General features: G+C 57.2%; 1 protein-coding gene across 1 annotated transcript; it reads right to left on the bottom strand.

The window, feature by feature from the left end:
• Positions 1 to 1,695: 1,695 nt before the first annotated feature.
• Positions 1,696 to 19,119, bottom strand: COL1A1 (collagen type I alpha 1 chain). Its single transcript, XM_081028720.1, has 51 exons — positions 18,911 to 19,119; positions 17,226 to 17,420; positions 17,067 to 17,101; positions 16,928 to 16,963; positions 16,739 to 16,840; positions 15,878 to 15,949; positions 15,579 to 15,623; positions 15,384 to 15,437; positions 15,161 to 15,214; positions 14,591 to 14,644; positions 14,310 to 14,363; positions 13,936 to 13,989; positions 13,802 to 13,846; positions 13,631 to 13,684; positions 13,471 to 13,515; positions 13,235 to 13,288; positions 12,884 to 12,982; positions 12,753 to 12,797; positions 12,557 to 12,655; positions 12,375 to 12,428; positions 12,102 to 12,209; positions 11,971 to 12,024; positions 11,616 to 11,714; positions 11,366 to 11,419; positions 11,176 to 11,274; positions 10,580 to 10,633; positions 10,368 to 10,421; positions 10,198 to 10,251; positions 10,040 to 10,093; positions 9,511 to 9,555; positions 9,317 to 9,415; positions 8,935 to 9,042; positions 8,391 to 8,498; positions 8,133 to 8,186; positions 7,865 to 7,918; positions 7,536 to 7,643; positions 7,394 to 7,447; positions 7,218 to 7,271; positions 6,928 to 7,089; positions 6,733 to 6,840; positions 6,477 to 6,584; positions 6,317 to 6,370; positions 6,090 to 6,197; positions 5,618 to 5,671; positions 5,396 to 5,503; positions 5,001 to 5,054; positions 4,563 to 4,670; positions 4,188 to 4,470; positions 3,861 to 4,051; positions 3,321 to 3,563; positions 1,696 to 3,206 (listed from the first exon to the last, which is right to left on the bottom strand). Exons 1-51 carry the CDS (start codon positions 18,999 to 19,001, stop codon positions 3,060 to 3,062), a joined length of 4,383 nt encoding a protein of 1,460 aa, XP_080884846.1. The 5' UTR covers positions 19,002 to 19,119; the 3' UTR covers positions 1,696 to 3,059.
• Between the last annotated feature and the right edge of the window lie 446 nt (positions 19,120 to 19,565).

Genomic DNA, 19,565 nt, shown 5'->3' with positions numbered 1-19,565 from the left:
ACCCTTTTTGGCTGGTGTGCAGGTGTGGGCAGGAGAGGGGACAGGGAGAATGAGCAGGTGGGTAGTGGCCAGGTAGAGCCTTAGATGCCAGGATGCTTCTGGACCCCCCTAGGGGCAGGTGAGACAGCTAAGGGCCCCAGAGGGCCAGATAAATGGGGGTTACCACGGCAGGTGTCAGGCAGGATTACCAATCAATCAATGGATTGGTCAATTGATCACCACATCACCAGGTAATTTACATATGAAGAAGCCTTCCTTTAACTTGTCACAATTTCTTACCCTCTGTAGACTAATTCCCTTTCTATACTTTCCCGATTGTGGCAGAAGTGTTAATGGTGAATTATTAAAGGCCATAATGAATAGCCATGACTATTTAATGACAGCCAGAATATGAGTATTACAGATACTCATATCATCTGGCCTCTGCAGACTTCTTCATCTGTCTATAGACCTTACCCAGGTACATGGGCCTTTCCTGCCTTTGAGGTTTAGGCCCTAAGACCTTGGGTGGGAGGCAGGGACTGCTGTCAACTTCTCCCTGTCTCCAGGCCTCTGGGCACCTGGTCTGCTCCAGACTTCTGACTCTCTGGACCCTCTATGTCCCCTCAGACTTCACACTGCTGTCCCCCTTTCCTGAGATTGGGAAGCTGACCAATTACCTTCCCCCTGGGGGGCTCAGGGTCTTAGGCAGGCAGGGAGGGGGCTGACAGAGGGGGAGGGAAAAAGGAAGGGAGAGAAAAGAAGGAGGAAAAGGAAGCGAGGAGTTTTTAAAGCATAAAGAATAGGCAGGGGGCAGGGGCGGGCAAAATGACCTCTCCAGGCCACCCCACGCTCAGGGGGCCTCACGTTTGGATGCCTTAGCAGGCCAAGAGGGACCGGTACGTGCTCAGCAGGGTTGGGGCCTTCCCGACAGCGACAGCATCCTGTAAGCGCCTTGAATATAGCTCCCCAATGGCCCTGGGGAGACTCCCCTGAGGGCTGGGCAGACTCCCTTCCTCCTTCCCCTGGGAGCCCAGGAGACTGAGCAGGAGGCATTTCTTCCTCCATTTCTCCTCAAAGGCCCTCAAGGAAGGCTCAGGGACCCTTCTTGTGCTGTACTGCTTGTTGCTCCTTTGGAGGAGCTCCGAGAGGGCAGGGAGGGAAGAGGCCAGATGACTCTTCATGTTTGCTCGGGGTGAGGCCCTGCTGAGGGCCCCACGTATCCTCCTTAGTCAGTCCTCCCTCCCTCACCAGGGCATGGGCCTCTGAGTGCCTCAGGGGCAGTGCCTTCCTATGTCCACCGACCCTGCAAGTTGCCTACAGCAGTGGAGAGGGCATCGAGAGGTGATGGCACTGATAGAAGAAGGGGCATGAGGTTTGGGCAGCCAGGATCTGAAGGGGTGTGTGTGTGTGTGTGTGTGTGTGTATTGCTGCACATGTGAGTTGCCTGTATGCACTGTAAGGGAGAAGAGGGTTTGGGAGACATGAAAGGAAGATTACATGAGAGAGGAAAGAAAATGGGTTAAAGCACAAGAAAGGCAAGAGGAAGGGGGTGGGACCATGGAGGGTGCTACATGGGAAGGAGGAGGACTGAAGGGGCAAGAAAAGACAGGAGAGCCCACCCTCCAAACCCAAGCTCCATACCCAGATCTATCCCTCCCCACCCCAACCCCCCACCCCTACGCCAAGGAAGGAAATTAGGAGGCCACTGCAGATATGTTTGGGTCATTTCCACATGCTTTATTCCAGCAATCAAAATAATTAAAAACATCTCAAATTATTATACACATACAAAATAGGTACAGAGTCTCTTGCTTCCTCCCACCCCAGGGGGAAAACTGCTTTGTGCTTTGGGAAGTTTGTGCTCTGAAACCCAGGAGAGAGGACGCAGGACAGACTGAGAGAGGCAGCTGAGGAGCGGGTTTCAGAGAAGAGAGAGGTCTGGAGAGAGAGGCCTGAGCAGGCCAGAGGCAGCAAAGAGGATGGAGAGAGAGTGGCGCCGTCTGAAGCCATGGCACTCTCTCCCCCATGTTAAATAGCACCTTTAGAAAATTCACATGAGTCCCCATCCACAAGAATAAAAAAAACCAAAGAATTAAAAAGACTTTGAACAAAAAGGAACATTTGCTGGCCTGGGGGAGGGAGGGGGCGTCTCAACTTCTATAGCACCAGTGATCCCCACGCCACCCCACCCCCACCCCATCACAGAGATGTAGCACCTTTGATATAAAATGGGGAGCCCCTTCCACCCTGCCCGCATCCCGCCCCCATGCAGTTGCACCGGTGACACATATAGAGGTAGTCTTTCAGCAACACAATTACACAAGGAACAGAGCAGTCTCTCCCAGCCCACCCTGTTGCACGGGGATTGACATGTTTCCACTCTGTCACGGCCCCTCTTGACTTGCCTCCAAACCCGGCAGGGAGGGGCCAGTGGTCCCCTGGCATGCCCCTCTCAAAAAAAAACACCGAAAAGGGTATGTTGCAGGGGCCAGCGGATGCCAGGTGGTATAAGTCTTCTTTGGCAGTCTGAGAACCCCAGGTTCCCCCAGGGTTTGGGGGTGCTGGGTGAGGGGAATAGGCTGGGAGTGTGGGGGCCATTTGGGTGTTTTAGCATTGCCTTTGGTTGCTGGGCAGACAATGCATGGTTTCCTGTGTCTTTTGGGGAGACTTAGATTTGGGGAGCAGTAGAGGGGAGGCCCCCAGAAGGCATGGAGAAAGGAGCAGAAAGGGCAGTGTTGGGGTATTATAAGCCCAACGGGCAGAAAAGGACTTACCCCCACATGGGTCTTCAAGCAAGTGGACCAAGCTTCCTTTTTTAAAAAGTTATTTATTTATTCTTTTTTTTGTTTTTGGTAAGGTTGAATGCGATTTTGGTTTTTGGTCGTGTTCAGTTGGTCAAAGATAAAAACTAAGTTTGAGAGATGAATGCCAAGGGAAAAAAAAATTTTCCAAAGTCCATGTGAAATTGTCTCCCATTTTTTGGCTTTTTGGGGGGTTCAGTTTGGGTTGTTTGTCTGTTTCCAGGGTCAGGGGCAAGTGGGTTGGGTGGGAGGGAGCCAGGTTGGGGCGGAGGGAGTTTACAGGAAGCAGACAGGGCCAATGTCGATGCCGAATTCCTGGTCTGGGGCGCCAATGTCCAAGGGGGCCACATCCATGATAGGCAGGCGGGAGGTCTTGGTGGTTTTGTATTCGATCACGGTCTTGCCCCAGGCTCCGGTGTGACTCTGGGGTGAAGGGGACACAACGGGAGACGGGTGTCACCACATGAGAGTGATGAGGAGGACTATGGCCTGCCTGGGAAACCAAAGCCCAGAGAGGGGCCCCTGCCGGGGACTCACCGTGCAGCCATCGTAGGTGACAGTGTAGGTGAAGCGGCTGTTGCCCTCGGCCCGGAGTTCGATCTCGTTGGAGCCCTGGAGGAGCAGGGATTTCTTGAGGTTGCCCGTCTGCTGGTCCATGTAGGCCACGCTGTTCTTGCAGTGGTAGGTGAGGTTCTGGGAGGCCTCGGTGGACATCAGGCGCAGGAAGGTCAGCTGGATGGCCACGTCCGCAGGGTCGGAGCCCTGGCCGCCGTACTCGAACTGCAAGGGACGGGAGAGCAGTGTGAGGGACCTTGCTGGAGCCTCTGGTCCTGGCCTCCCTCCCTACAACCTCTGAGAGTATCCCAATGAACCCCCACATCTGGAGGTGGCCTCTCTTGCCCACAGGCACCCTATGTCTGGGCCAGTGTCGAGGACCCAGGAGCCTGTACGTGCCAGCCTGGCTCTGTCTGTCATACTCAGCAGATGACTAGCACACCCAGGACCTTCCCTCACGGCCCTTCTGAGCCCTCAGACAGCCCGTCTCATGAGAGTGGCTCCCGGGTCCAGCTCACGCACCTGGAATCCGCCGGTCATGCTCTCGCCGTACCAGACATGCTTCTTGTCCTTGGGGTTCTTGCTGATGTACCAGTTCTTCTGGGCCACGCTGGGCTGAGTGGGGTACACGCAGGTCTCACCTGTCTCCATGTTGCAGAAGACCTTGATGGCATCTAGGTTGCAGCCTTGGTTGGGGTCAATCCAATATTCTCCTGCGATGGGACAAGGTGAGATGGCGTCAGGGGAGGTCTGGGAGGTGGGGCACACATGGGCATCAGAGTCCCTTGGGGCTCAGCACTGTCATGGCGGAAGGAGGAGGATGGACACATGGGAGGGGCAGGCCCTCACCACTCTTCCAGTCGGAGTGGCACATCTTGAGGTCACGGCAGGTGCGGGCGGGGTTCTTGCGGCTTCCTTCAGGGCTCCGGATGTTCTCGATCTGCTGGCTCAGGCTCTTGAGGGTGGTGTCCACCTCGAGGTCACGGTCGCGGACCACATTGGCATCGTCAGCCCGGTAGTAGCGGCCGCCATCGTGAGCCTTCTCTTGAGGTGGCTGGGGCAGGAAGCTGAAGTCGAAACCACCGCTGGGAGGACCAGGGGGACCTGGAGGTCCGGGAGGGCCGGGGGGACCCTACAAGGAGAGGGAGGACAGTGGGGGTTACCAGGGTCCGAGTGTTCTCAGGGCTCGAGGACCAAGGGCAGGCAGGGTGGGGAGCCACGTACAACAGGACCGGCATCACCAGTGCGACCACGAGGACCAGGGGGGCCGATGGGGCCTGGGAGACCGTTGATTCCATCTTTGCCAGGAGTACCAGCAGAGCCAGGGGGACCCTGCGGGGGGGAAGATGGTTGGAGAAAGCCTGTTAGAAATCACAGGACCACCCCAACTCTGGTGGAGATGCCCACCGCCCTCCTCTCCATGGCCTTGTCATGGCTCGTTCCCATAGCCAGGCCAGGAAACATTTTGTGGAGGACTAATCAGGCAGGGGGTGGTCAAAGCCTGGGTAGGATTGTTCAGAACTCTTCTTCCTTTCCTTCAACCCCTGCCCCTCAACCCTTCTCCAGAGAGGCAAGGGCCACCTGTGTCCCAGGCAAAAGGCCCTGAAGTGAGCCTGGGCTTGGGACCCATGAGGAGGAGATAGATAGAAGGGGGTGACTTACGCGGGGACCAGCAGGACCAGAAGATCCAGAGGGGCCTTGTTCACCAGGAGAGCCCTGAAGGACAGATGTAAAGGCAATTCAGGCCCAGTGTGGATCAAACTTGGCCAGCAGCCTGGCTTCCCCCCTCGTTTTTCTGGAAATCTAGTCCCAGGGTGTCCATAGGCTGAGACCCCTCCCACAACCCTTCTTTCTGCGGCCTTCATCCTCCAGAAGTTCCTTGGAAATGTCCGTGAATCTTCAGATCCCAGTTCTCACCCAGGAGGAGTGAAGACGACTATCCAGAGGGGGCCACTGACGCAAAGTACCCCCCCCCCACCATCATATAGCAGGGCATGGGAAGACACAAGAGAAGATTCAATGGCAGCTGGGGCTGGGGAAGCACTGAGCATACTCACAGGAGGGCCGGGGGGACCCTGGAGACCGGAGAAACCACGGTGACCCTTAATGCCTCTGTCGCCCTGTTCGCCTGCCTCACCCTTGTCACCACGGGGGCCTTGGGGTCCCTAGAAAAGAGGAAGGGACAAGTCGTTAGGTGGAAGGTCCATTAGCACTGAGTAGGGTGTAGTCCACATCTGGATAAGGTTCTGAGGACACGAGGGCCAGAGCAGGGCACTTACGGTGGGACCACGAGCGCCAGCGGGGCCGATGGGACCAGCAGGACCAGAAGGACCCTGGGGGAGAGCAGAGACAGTGTTGGATCCTGGCCAGGGAGGCTCCAGCTGAGCGCTGGCACAGCCTGAGCTGCAGGACGAGACCACCCCTCAGCCACATCCCTCTGTCCTCATATCCTTTCCCACTATATCCATCTTTCCTAAGACCCAGGTGAAACTTCATGCGAATTCAGGCTTCTTGTGAGCTGGGGCAAGTACCTGGGGACAACCCCATTCCTCAGGGGAAGTGGGATACTGTTGGGAGAGGGGCCTCAAGGCTGAGCTATGGCTCAGCACTTTCAGGGAGGCCAAGGGCCCAGACACCTTGCAAGAACTCCTCTCCTCCCCTCACCTAGGTCCATCTCGCCCAGGTCCATCTGCAGGACCCTACATATCCCTGGCCTGACTTGAAGCAGCAAACTGGAGGCCAGCTACTTACAGTCTCACCACGGTCGCCACTCTTGCCAGCGGGGCCGACAGGACCAGGGGCACCAGGAGCACCAGGAGCACCAGGGGGCCCAGCAGGGCCAGTCTCACCACGGTCACCCTGGGAGGGTAAGGAGGGAAGTGCGGGTCAACCCCAGCGGAAGCACAGGTCAATCTCGGCCAGGCCGAGGCAGGCGACCAGCAAGCAGGGCGGTGTCCCTGGGGTTGCAACCGTCTTACCTTGGGGCCAGGAGAACCATCTCGTCCAGGGGAGCCTTCAGCACCAGGAGATCCCTGCAGAGACAGGCAGAGAGGTAAGCATCAGCCAGGGGGAGGGAGGCACAGGCAAAGGCCAAACGGCCACACTGAGGACACTGATATGGGGCTGGTGACTGCTTACCTCACGTCCAGACTCTCCAGGGGGGCCAGCCAATCCAGGGGGGCCCATGGGACCAGGGGGGCCACGTTCGCCACTTGCTCCAGAAGGACCTTGTTTGCCAGGTTCACCCTGAGGGAGAAGAAAGAGTCAGGCAAGAGATGGGGTGGAAGAAGGCGGACCAGAGAGCCCACCAGGGCAGGTACCACCCCCAGCCTGTGCCCTCCAAGTCCTGAGACAGTTCTTCTCAGCAGTGCCCCCTAGGTGACGAGGCACTCACAGAGGGGCCAGGAAGACCAGGGAAGCCTCGTTCTCCTCGTTGACCGGGCAGGCCGACCACACCACGTTGTCCAGCAATGCCCTGAGGTCCGGGCGTGCCAGGAGCACCCTATGGGAGGCAGATGGCAGTGAGATGCCCTGCAAAGGCCGGGGACCGCACACCCCTGCCCTGAAGTCCTCCAGGACTGGCCCTTACAGCAGGTCCGTCAGCACCAGGGGATCCTTTCTCGCCAGCGGGGCCAGGGGGGCCAGGGGGACCGACTTCACCAGGACGTCCAGCGGGGCCAGTCTCACCACGGGGGCCTTTGCCGCCTTCTTTTCCGACAGGACCAGGAGGGCCAGGGGGTCCAGCATTTCCCTGGACAGGTAGAAGAGGGGCTGTCAGGTTCTGTAGTATTCTGGAGCACCACCGAGGCCTCAGTTGGTGACAACCTGTGTCCCCACCCACTCCCCTCCAGTGGTGGCATTTCCACCATAGATACTCACAGAGGGGCCGGGGGGACCAACTCGGCCAGCAGCACCAGGGAAACCAGTAGCACCCTAGCAGAAGGGGACAAAGAAGTAGTCAGGAGGAGAACAGCCCCCTCACCTGGCCCAGCCGCCCCTACCTCTGAATGCAGGCTGGGGAGAGTCTCAGCAGAGACACAGAGTGAGATACTCACAGGGGGACCAGCGCTGCCACGAGCACCTTTGGGTCCAGGAGCACCAACGTTACCCTGTAGGAGAGCACAGAGGCGTCAAGGCCGAGCCAGTCCTGGTTCCAGGCCTGTTGGTAGCTCAGGGTCCAGAGGGTAATATACTCACCATAGGGCCAGGGGGGCCAGCAGGGCCAGCAGGGCCAGCGGGACCAGCATCGCCTTTAGCACCAGCATCACCGGGTTCACCTTTAGCACCAGGTTGGCCATCAGCACCCTGTGGTGAGCGGAGGAGAGGGATATGCCAGCACAGTGAGTCGGGTGGTTCCTCAGGGCTGAACTAGGGCAGTAACTCCAGGCAGGAAGATGCTTGAAGGGGAGACAAACCCCTCCCTGCCCCCTTTCCCTAACTCAGGCTGACATCTCTCTCCTCATCTAGTCACTGAAAGTCCTGCGTCCCATTTGGTGATGAAAACTGAAGGGGGTCTTGGTACTCACAGGGGGGCCAGCGAAGCCAGCAGGGCCAGGGGGACCAGGCTCACCACGGTCTCCCTAGAAGAAAAGGAGGCAAATTGGAGAGATACCCTGACATGGGAAAGGTGGGTGGGGTAGGCTGGAGGGACAGGCGAGGAGAAGGGGTGCTCAGGAGCACTCCCCAGGGCTGGGGGGGAATGAAGGTGGAGGAGGGACAGAAAGAGGGTGGGGAGACAGTATGGAGGGAAAGAAGGGCCAAGAATGAAGCCTTAACAGGGTCTTGTGTACTTACGGGGGCACCACGAGCTCCAGTGGGACCAGCAGGACCACTAGGACCAGTTTCACCCTGAGAGGGAGGGACAATAGGTTCAGGATCAGGGCCCACCCTGAATATTCCCGGCAGACAACCCCAGGAAAGCCCCTCTCCCTTCAGGTCCCCCATCTTCAGGTCACCACTCAGAATGATAGGACCTGCCTTCCCTGCAGAGCCATGTCCAGGCTTGCTGGAAAAGCTGTGTTAGGGAAGAAGGTGGGGAGGCGGCCACCTCACCTTGTCACCAGGAGCACCAGCGGGGCCAGGAGGACCGATGGGACCAGTCAGACCTCGGACGCCATCTTTGCCAGGAGCACCATCAGCACCTTTGGGACCAGCATCACCCTAAAGACATGGGAAAGTCTGAGACTTCCAGTGTGGAGCAAGGAGGTGACCTCTCATGTCTTGCTGGTGTCCAGGACCCCTCCACAGCTCTGCCCTGCCCCCACCCATGCCAAGGAGTCAAGACATTTTAGGGGAAAAGGTGCCTGCCTGAGGATTGTCTGGAACATAGGTTAAAAGGCTCTGCTTTGTGTAGAGGGACGAATAAAGGATTCCCCATCAAGGAGTAAGCCCCATCTCTTGTTGCCATGGTAACTCATGGGGAGAGAAGGACCTGGACCACAGGTATAGGATTCATCAGCAAAGAAGCCAGAGAGGAAGAAGAAACGACTGAGGAAAAGAGGAAAAGATCACAAGGAGGGGAAAGAGAGACTAAGAGATCCAAAGTAGACAGAGAACGGGAACCACACAGGGCTCAGGGGAGGATGGTTGAACTTACTCTGTCACCCTTAGGGCCTGGAAGACCAGCTGCACCTCGTTCACCAGGCATTCCCTGAAGGCCAGGGGCACCCTGGCTACCAGGAGCTCCAGGGGCACCAGCGTCACCCTATGTGACAACCAAGAGGACTGGAGTGAGACCTGGGGTCCCAGAAGTGGATCACAGCCCTAAGGCCCCTCTTAACGTCTCCCAGGCTTGGTTCTGAGGCCCAAAGACAAGCACCAGCTAAGAGGAAAGCCTCACAGCCTAGAACTTCGGGCTGCACCGGGACCTCGCCCCAGCCTTGTCCTCCCACCCCTCCCCAACATCTAGGTGGCTTTGGTTACAGACAAGTATCCCCTGCCGCAGGAGAACCAAGACCTAATCCCAGTGCTGTCCTCACCTTAGCACCATCATTCCCAGGGGCACCATTGGCACCACGGGGACCTGCAGGACCCGGGGGACCTTGCACACCACGCTCGCCAGGGAAACCTCTCTCGCCCTAGGAGGGAAGAAATGACAGGGCACATGATGGCGGCTCCATAGACAGGGCCAAGCATGGGGCATCTAGATGGGAGCAGCAGAGGTTCTACTTACTCTTGCTCCAGAGGGGCCGGGGGCACCAAGGTCTCCAGGAACACCCTTGAGGGGGAGGGAGGGAGGGACAGACAGTGAGCAAAGACCACCTGGGCCCTGGAAAGCACCCCTGCCCTCCTGCTGGGGGCTGGCCTGGGGGTGTGTGTGTCTGATTAGAGACCAGTGTCTTTGCAGCACTGAACGAGGGTCATCCCTCAACTCTCCACTCCTCCTTGAGACACCTTCCCCTACAACACTCCCCCCGCCCCCCCCCCACAACTTTAGGTTGAGGGAAAGTCACAGAGTAATCCAGCATCTCTAAAAGGAAGTCATCCAGACTAGCAGCCATGCAGCTCTTTCCAGATCATATCCTGCACAGCTGCAGCTCTCTGCCTCCCTCTGTGTAGCTCCCTTCATGATGAGAAGTCCTTCCTTGTGTTCAACCATGATCCCTCTAGCTGATGGGTGTCTGATTAGCTAGGAGGGCTGGCCTTTCCTCCCTGCATGTACTCCCTGCATTCCTGCCTCTCTGGCCGCTGCTGCCTCTTACCTGTTCACCGGGTTTGCCTGCTTCACCAGGAGGACCAGCTGGGCCAGGGAGACCCTGGAGGTGGGAACGGGGAGGGAAGAGGAAGGTATTAGAATCCAGAAGAGAACAAAGGGGAACCCACACCCCTCCTCCAAGCCCCTGACAGCTTGAGGCCTCACCTGGAATCCAGGAGAGCCAGCAGGGCCTTGTTCACCTCTCTCACCAGCAGGGCCCTGTCAGGTGACAACATGCTGGTCATGGGAAAGCTCAGGAGAGGGAGGGCATGGGGTGTCTCCCCTTTTCTCCTCCACTGTGCCTCTCCTCAGGCCCCCCTATCAAGGGTACTTACAGAAGGGCCGGGGGGTCCCTGAGCTCCAGCTTCTCCATCTTTGCCAGGAGCACCCTGTGGGGAGAGAGAGCAAAGAACTCAGGACCGTGAGGCAGCTAGAGGAAGAGAGGGCAGGTGGGCAAGGCCTGGGGCTGGAGGCTCCTGGTGCCCTGCTGATGGGCGCAGCCTCCCGCACCCTCTCCTGCAGGGTGGCAGACTTGTAAGATACTTACCACAGCACCGGGGGGTCCTGGAACACCTCTTTCTCCAGCTTTGCCGGGCTCTCCCTGGGGAAAACGGTCAGGGTTGAGGAGACTGAAGTGGGAAACCAGGGCCTCCTAGGTCCCTCCTGTTCACTTCAAGTGGAATTTTTAAAGGGATTTTCTTATCTCCCAGCTTGGGCCCTGTGGAAATGCCTTTGCTGGCTTCTACTGTGGTCCCTTAGATTCTCCACCCAGAAGTGCCCCTTCAGGCTCCTCTCTCCACCCTCTCCCCTTCCTTCTCCCTGTCATATGCCTGCGGTGACCTGAGCTGCAAAGGACTTTCATCTCCTCTGATATTTCCTTTTGAACCTCAGAGAACCCCTAAGATTTGTGGGTGACTATCATATAAAAGGCCCATCCTATCCTGATGTGTGTTTGGGGGCAGGGCGGGTACCAACAATACTTCTTTCCAGGGATAGAGCAGTGGTAGTGGTGCCACGAGAAGTCTCTCATTTTATAAATAGAGAGGCTGAGGTCCAGAAATGGGCAATGAGTGGCCTGAGGCCACACAGCAAGTCAATGGCAGAGCTGGGCCGAGGACCCAATGCTCCTCACTGAATACTCACAGCAGCACCTTTAGGTCCAGGGAATCCCATCACGCCAGCCTGACCACGGGCACCAGGGGGGCCTGGAGGTCCAGGGCGACCATCTTGACCAGCAGGACCCTGAGGAGGGAACGTACAAAAGCAGAGGTGAGAACAGAGGGGGGGGGGCAGTCAGAAGAGTGGGAGGGAGCCCAGGAGCAGCGATACTTACAGTGGGGCCAGTTTTGCCATCAGGACCAGGGCTGCCAGGGCTTCCAGTCAGACCCTAAGGGGAAGCAGAGAGGTGTGGGTGAAGTGGAGGAGAAAGGTGATGGAGGAGAGGGGAGAAGAGTGGAAGCTGGGGTAGGGGACACTCCGGAAGGCAGATCTGTGGTCCTGCTCCAGAGGACCTCATGCCAGACCCCAGATGGGACAGGCAGGTAGGGTCTTGGGCCAAGCTGGGCAGAGGGCTGGGGTCTCACCTTGGCACCAGGCAGGCCAGCTTCACCGGGGCGACCAGCTTCACCAGGAGAACCTTTGGGGCCAGCAGGGCCAGGAGAACCACGTTCACCAGCGGGACCCTGGTTGGCAGGGGGAAGTCACAGGAACAATTAGTCTCAAGTCTGAGCGTCTTTACCAGGGGCCAGCATCTTGGGGACTTTGAGGGGCATCGTTGGATGTGGGAAGGTCAAAGTGAGGCTGATTGTGAAGAGAGAGGTCTGCAGCCCCAGCATGGAACCCAGGGCAGAGGGGTGGGAGAGGGCTGACTACATCTGGAAAAGGGAGGGAACGGGCAGGGAGCAGCAGGCTCAGCCTCCAGCCCCGAAGAGAGGTTACCTTGGGACCAGAAACGCCATCTGCGCCAGGGAAACCACGGCTACCAGGTCCACCCTGCAGGAGGAGAGGAGGTCAGTGAGCTCAGACATGAGGCATGGGGCTCGCACTGGGCTGGAGAAGGGGGCACTTACACGCTCGCCAGGGGGTCCGGGCAGGCCAGCAGGTCCAGGTTCACCTCGGGCTCCTCGCTTTCCTTCTTCCCCAGCAGGGCCAGGGGGTCCTTGAATACCAGTGGGGCCCTGGAGAGGGCAGAGAGGAGGGGACAGCCTGTAGTGAGGGTCTGTCCTGGTGCCAGCTTTAAAGCTGGCTTGAGGCTGGGCCTCCAGCACCAGGAGCTTCCGTTCCTCCCAGGATCTCCCTCAAGGGGCTCCCAGGCAGATGGGGTGAGCTGCAGGCGGACTTACAGGCTCTCCTTTGGCACCAGTGTCTCCTTTGTTGCCAGGAGCACCAGGTTCACCCTGCGTGAGGGGAGACGAGTATGAGCAGAGTTGAGGGAGCTCAGGTGGCCTTGATCTTTATACTCCCCAGACAAGAACCACACTGGAATCCGTGCAGAGCGGGGCAGAAGTAACAGAATGGTACTTACGCTGTTACCCTTGGGACCAGGGGGGCCACTGGGGCCCTGGGGTCCAGAGGGGCCTCGGGCACCAGGGAAGCCAGGAGCACCAGCAATACCAGGAGCACCCTGTAGGAGGCAGAACAGGTTGGGCCCAGGAGTAGGGAGCACAGGGCAGGTGGGATGTGGGCACCAGGGGCAGCTCTGAAACCTGCAGGACACTTACATTGGCACCTTTAGCACCAGGTTGTCCATCAGCACCAGGGTTTCCCTGTGGCACAGAAAGAGGATGGTGAGGGACAGGCAAGGACTCTGAATAGGGGAGGGGCACAGGGGCCTGGAGGAGGCAATACTTACAGCAGGGCCAGCAGCACCAGCAGGGCCAGGGGGGCCGGGCTCACCACGCACACCCTGGGGACCTTCAGAGCCTCGGGATCCTTGGGGACCAGCTTCGCCCTGGATTGGAAGAAAGGACATGTCAGGAGTCACCGTAGGAGACCAACTTCACCTTTGGATATGGGGGTGGGGTGGGGTGGGTGAAGGGCAGGGACAGGAGACAAAGAATCAGGACTCCAAAACCAGAGAGAGTATGGGGGACAAGGAGTTGGGCAATGGGCTTCTCTCTTGCCACTCTGGGTCTCTCTGGTTTGGGGAGCAAGGACGACTTGGCCTGTGGGAGCTATGCTCAGAGGAGGGCAGGTGTCTCACCTTAGCACCAACAGCACCAGGGAAGCCAGGAGGACCAGCGGGGCCAGTGGGACCCTGCAAATGAAAGGGAAATGTTGTTACCAAGAAGGAGGGTGGCAGCTGCAAGTCACCCTGGGACAGAAAAGATCTTGGGGTTCAGACCAACATGGCACACCCCCGGTATCACCCCCAAGAGCTGATCGACACTGAGACCCCCTGCCCACTCCTAGGCACTGAAGCCCAGGGTTCATACGTACCGGGGGACCGGCAGCACCAGTGGCACCATCATTTCCACGAGCGCCCTGCAGGAGAGAGGTGAAGCCCCGGTTACATCCACTGAGCACTGGCCAGTCCTTGTAGCTCCTGGGGAACCCCCTTCAGAGCCCAGGGATCCCCCAAGGGGTCAGGAGTACTTACAGCAGGGCCAGGGGCTCCAGGGCGACCTCTCTCACCAGGCAGACCACGGGGGCCCTGACAGCAAAACCAAGGGATGCCAAGTAAGATGGGAGACACACTCCTTTCCTTCAAGCCCCCATCTTGCACCTACACCCTGCCCCCTCTCTTCCTTCTAGAGCTGGACACACTCACCATCTGACCAGGAGCTCCATTTTCACCAGGGCTACCAGGCTCACCCTATAGAGCAGAGAACAGAATTAGGAATTCGTTCATGGTGGGACGGGGTGGGGGAGACGGAGGACCACGACATTCAGACAGCCTCTTACCTTGGGACCAGCAGGACCAGCATCTCCCTTGGCACCATCCAAACCACTGAAACCCTAAGATAGGAACGAGAGCCAAGGTGAGACCCTGTGGAGGGGTTGGACCACCTTGACACCCACCCAGACCTGAGAAGGAGCCTCAGGAGGTCACCACAGCCATTCCCCTGTCTCTGAGCTAGATGAAACCCCAAGAGGCCCAAATCTCACCCAATCCCTTTATCGGGATTCCTTTCCCAATGGAGAGAAGTTCTTTTGGATGTCTACTCTCTATCCCTTGGGGCTTCTGCAGCTGACACCCACCATGACCCTTTGGGGAAGGGGCTGGAATAGTGGGATGACGAGACTTTGGGAACTTAGATGACTCAAAGGGGACTCACTCTGTGTCCCTTCATTCCAGGGAGACCAGCTGTTCCAGGCAATCCCCGAGCACCCTGGTGAGAAAGAAGAAAAGAAAAGAAAAGAAGGGAAGGGAAGGGAAGGGAAGGGAAGGGAAGGGAAGGGAAGGGAAGGGAAGGGAAGGGAAAGGAAAGGAAGAGAAGAGAAGAGAAGAGGAAAAACAAAAGCAGGGTTATTAGAAGGCACAGTATTAGAAGGACACAACTCCCAAACGGAGCCCAAATACAGCAAAGCTGAGGGCCGGCCATACTCTCCTGCTCACCTGAGGTCCAGGAGGCCCACGCTCCCCAGGGCGACCAGGTTTTCCAGCTTCACCCTGAGAGGGAGAGACAAGGCCTTCATGCCCATGCCACTGGGCTGAAAAAGCGTGGAAGTTCTGAATCTTTTTGGAATTACTGAAAGTCAGGCTTAGGGGCCCAGAATCGTGTCTGTGAATTTAGAGCATATTTAAATCTACCATGAAACCCTTGTCTGGTGAATTTTAATACTTTCCAAAGGAATTTCTGTTTATTTCTGTCACCAGTATTTTAATGTCACCATGTGGAGAGCAAATCTGAGGTGCCCAGAGCAGTTAAACTTAAGGAAGTCATTCACACTGAGGGATGGGGATGGGAATTGCTTTAAGGTGGCCAAGGTGAGGGGAGGAACAGTCACTCCTGTTGGGGAGACAGGGAAAATCCCACAAAGGGTGAAGATCATTGTTCAAGGGAGAACTTGCCCTGGGTCTGGGTATCACCTCCAAAGCTGATGGGGCACTGGGGTGGAGATTATAGGGATTTAGCACATGGACACAGTGGGGATGAGATGGTATCTTCTTACGGGGGCTACTTACATCATCTCCGTTCTTTCCAGGGGGGCCAGGGGGACCACGGGGACCCATGGGACCCTAGAAGAGATAGGAAGAGAGGACATTAGAATCACCAGGATAAGAAAAAAAGAAGGGGAAGTCTGGGATTAGAAGAAGGAAGTAAGGAAGACTCCAGATGGGGATGGAGAATCCATGTATTTGTAGAGGGAGTGTGTATTTGTATAGAGAGTACAAGGGGGACACTTACAGAGGCTCCAGGCTCGCCAGGTTCACCAGCAGGGCCTTGGAAACCTTGGGGACCCTGGAGGACAAGGAGAGAGGGGTGGGGTTAGAAGAGCAGGGACCTGCCAACTTTTCCTTCTCACCAAGAGACCTTGGAACACATTTCCTGCCCTCATCTCAATCCTCCCTCCAGGTGTATGATGACATCTTGGATACTCACAGGTGCGCCAGGGGGGCCAGGGAGACCACGAGGACCAGAAGGACCCTACAGAAGAAAAAGAAAGGGAGGTCACAGTGACACCTCTATGGGAAAGGGCAACGTGGGTGTAGTCTTGCTATCTCCTACTGGTTCCTGTTGGGACCACTCAGTTGCCTTGCATCCTTGCAGGACTCTGAGGTCCCAAGGTCGTCTTGACCTTCAAAGCTATCTCTGCCACCCCCATACGCCATCACTGGCCCATCTTGTCTGGATCCCCGGCACCTCTTCTTCTGTCATCTCTGCTCCCCCTGGTGGCTCACCATGGGGCCAGGCACGGAAACGCCTCCAGTTGATTTCTCGTCATAGCCATAAGACATTTGGGGAGCAAAGTTCTAGAAAACAGAACAAGAGAGAGTACATGAGAAAGTGGGGTCAGGAGCTATCACCAACAATGGGACAAACTGACATCATGTGCCTCCGGATGGGATGCACTTAGCAGGACAACAACATCACATGTCTGATAGTCCTGCCAAAATGCATCACCCGAATCTAATCATGAAGACACATTCGACAAACCCAAAATGAGGGACAGTCTACAAAACCACCGGCCTCTCCAAAAAATGTCAGTGTCATGAAAGACAAAGAAAGTCTAAACAATGTTCCAGATGAAAGGAAACTAAAGAGACATGACAATTAAGTGCAGTGTATGATCCTAGATTGGATCCTGGATCAGGACAAAAAAAAATGCTCTCAAGGACATTACTGGATCATTGGTAAAATTTAAATGTGGACTTGTATATTGTATCAATGTTAAATTTCGAAAAGGTAATCACTGAGCAATGGTCATGTAAGAGAAGGTTCTTGTTCTCAGGAAATACACAGTAAAGTATTTAGGAGCAAAGGGAAATAATATTAGCAACTTACTCTCAAACAAATGGTTCAGAAAGAAAAATAACGGTAATTATATGTATACAGAGACCGATAAAGCAAATGTGACAAACTGTGACGGGTATATGAGAGTTCTTTGCACTATTCTTGCAACTTTTCTGTAAGTTTTAAATTATTTTAAAGTGTAAAGTATGCCATCTACCAAGAAAACCAAACCAAACCAAAACAAAACGGGTAGGGGCAAGAAAGGAGCCACACAAGGCCTTCCAGGAATGTCTGGACTCTCTACTTACTCCTCCGAGGCCAGGGGGTCCGGGAGGTCCGGGGGGCCCGGGGGGTCCGGGAAGTCCAGGCTGTCCGGGGATGCCATCTCGGCCAGGGGGGCCAGAAGGTCCCTGAAGCGGGAGAGGGCAGGCGAGGGTGAGCTTAGGCCAGGAGCCACGCCCACCTCCAGCCCCAGCACCCAAGAGCGCAGCGCTTACCCTTGGGCCTCGGGGGCCGGTGTCTCCTTTGGGTCCCTTTGGGGTTGGGGGAGAAGAAACAAAATAAGCCGGGTTAGAGAAGGGAGGACCATGGGGAGTCCCCAAGGGAGTGGCGGCAAAAGTCGAGGGCGAGGATTACCTCGACTCCTGCGGTTTCTTGGTCCGTAGGCGACACTAGGGGGAGAAGAGAGACGCTGGTTAGAGGCAGGGTTTGCTCTGACGCGCAGGCCGGGGCCGAGCGAGAGGCCCCGCCTTGCCCAGCTCCAGCCTCCGCCCAGCCCTAGGCCCGGAGCCCTACCCTCGCCGTCGGGGCAGACCGGGCAGCACTCGCCCGGGGGCGCTACAGCGCCGGGGCAGTTCTTGGTGTCCTCGCAGATCACGTCATCGCACAACACGTTGCCATTGTCGCAGACACAGATCCGGCAGACCTCGGGTTTCCATACTTCTCGGTCATGGTACCTGAGGCCGTTCTGTACGCAGGTGACTGGTGGGACTGAGGGACGAGGGGAAGAGCGGCGCTGTCAGCGACGCCTGAGCCTCCCACCCCGGGCCTCCAGAGACCCCAACGCTGCCGCCCGTCCTCTCCGTCTTAGAGACACATTTAGATTTTCCGTTTCCCGCCTCCTCCTCCTCCCCTTTCTTTTCCCCACATCCTTAAAAGTTCATCTGCTCCTCATCAGCGCCAGTGACAACGCCGAGGCTCCTGGCCAGGGCGGCTATAACTCTTTCCAGTTCTCAGGAATTTAAACAAAGCTTTAGGCGGGGGTTGCTTCCAACTCCAACCTCAGCCTATTGGTGCTGAGGCCAAGTGAAATAAAAAGCCATTGGGTGGGTGTGTATGGGGGGGTGGGGTGGTGGAGAGGAGAGAGAACAGGAGGGGCCCCATCAAGAGGGCTGCCTTCTGGGGAGTGGTCTGGGTGGCGACAGGAGGGGGTGGGAGGAGAGAGGGTAGGTCCAGCCCCCATTCCGCCCGGTTCCCGGCAGGTGGGATGGCGTGGGAGGGGCTAGTAGTATGCGGAGGGGGTGATTGGCGTGGGGTCCCGCCCAAAGACTCGAAATGTACCCTCAAAGTTGTATATGCCATGACCTCCGGTGCCCAGACATCTCAAAAGCCCGTTTCCCAAGGCCAATCAGTGCCTCTGGGTCACTCCTTGGCCAAAGAACCGAAAAGTCCACAAACAGTAGTAATACAGTTTAGTTGTTAACCAGTCCCACCGCGCAAGCGTGGCCAACCTAGATGGCCAACAGGTGGCGGAAAGCACTAAGCAATTTCCCTGAACTGGTCACTTCTTTTAGCACGGGTTACTCCATCCCCACATTTATTTTGCAGGTCTAGAGATGGGGGTCCTCTTTCGGCAAAACCCCCGTTTTCCTGCTCCAGTTACTGCGCGGAGAAGGCTGGAGAGGGGTGCGCAGTGCTCACTATTGATCAGCAGAGGGCGCAAGGACCTCGCCCTGCCCAGTCCGCGCCAAAGTTTCTCAACCTCCAACCCGCCCACTCTCCGCGCCCCCTCCCCCTCAGCCCAGCACCCCCGCGGCCCCAGCAACACTGTCTAGCCTGCAGAGAGGGCAAACAATCTTTCCTTATGAATCATCCCACAGCTTTCCTGATTGCTTTTACATCTTGGGCTCCCAATTCCCAGCTCGGCGCCCCCAGCCCATCTTCGACGTACTTTCCTCCATCTCGCGCTCAGACCCCCTTTTCCCCAGTGGTACTGCACCATGCGCGCTCAGGACTCCATCCTGTGCTAACCACGTCGCGCTCCATCCTCCCTTCCTACTCCTGGGGGCGTTCATCTCCATCCCCCCCACCCAGGGTGAGCGTCCTTCTCTCCCAGGGTGCGGAGGAAGCGCCCTCGTCATCTTCCTTCCGTCTCTGAGTCTCCGGAGCATCCCGAGTCTCAGTTGAAGTCGTAGACTCCCAAGACCCAGCGCAGGATGCGACACCAAGTAGCCCTGGACTCCCCAAAGTTTGGGACTTACTGTCTTCTTCTTGGCCCTCCTCTTGGCCGTGCGTCAGGAGGGCGGTGGCCGCTAAGAGGAGCAGGAGCCGGAGGTCCACAAAGCTGAACATGTCTAGACCCTAGACATGTAGACTCTTTGCGGCTGGGGTGGGGGTTAGCGTCCGCTCATGCGTGGCCTCACACTCCGCGTGCCTCCTGCTCCGACCCGGAGGAGAAACTCCCGTCTGCTCCGACCAGAGGCCCGGGCCCCTTTTATACCATCCCGAAGGAGAGCGGGGAGGAACCCGGCCCCTGCGAGAGGGGGAGCCGGTCGCCCGTCCCCCAGCCAATCAGAGCTGCCTGGCCCGGCCCCCAATTTGGGAGCTGGAACAGAGAGGGGGAGGAGGAGGGTTGGGAAGCGAAGGGAGTCCACTGTGCATCTCCCCCCTTCGCCGCTCTGCTTCCCCAGCCCCCCAGCCCTCCCTGGGCCGGAGATGGTGCCGCAGGGGTGAGACTAGGTCCCCAATACAGTGTGGGCTAAAGAGTGGGTAGGGGCGCCCTGTCATATTTCTTCTAGTGATTCCCCCCAATCTGAAGGAACTGGAATTGGAGAGCTGAGTGGGGAGCCTTCCAAAGGTGGAAGGATTGGGGGGTGATTGGAAGAGGGTCCTCCTGGCTTGTCTCATTCATCCTCC

Source organism: Rhinolophus hipposideros (assembly GCF_964194185.1).
Source record: "Rhinolophus hipposideros genome assembly, chromosome: 20".
Lineage (NCBI taxonomy): Eukaryota > Metazoa > Chordata > Mammalia > Chiroptera > Rhinolophidae > Rhinolophus > Rhinolophus hipposideros.
Note: the sequence above shows the minus strand (reverse complement) of the source record. Positions and strands in the feature narration are given on the sequence as shown.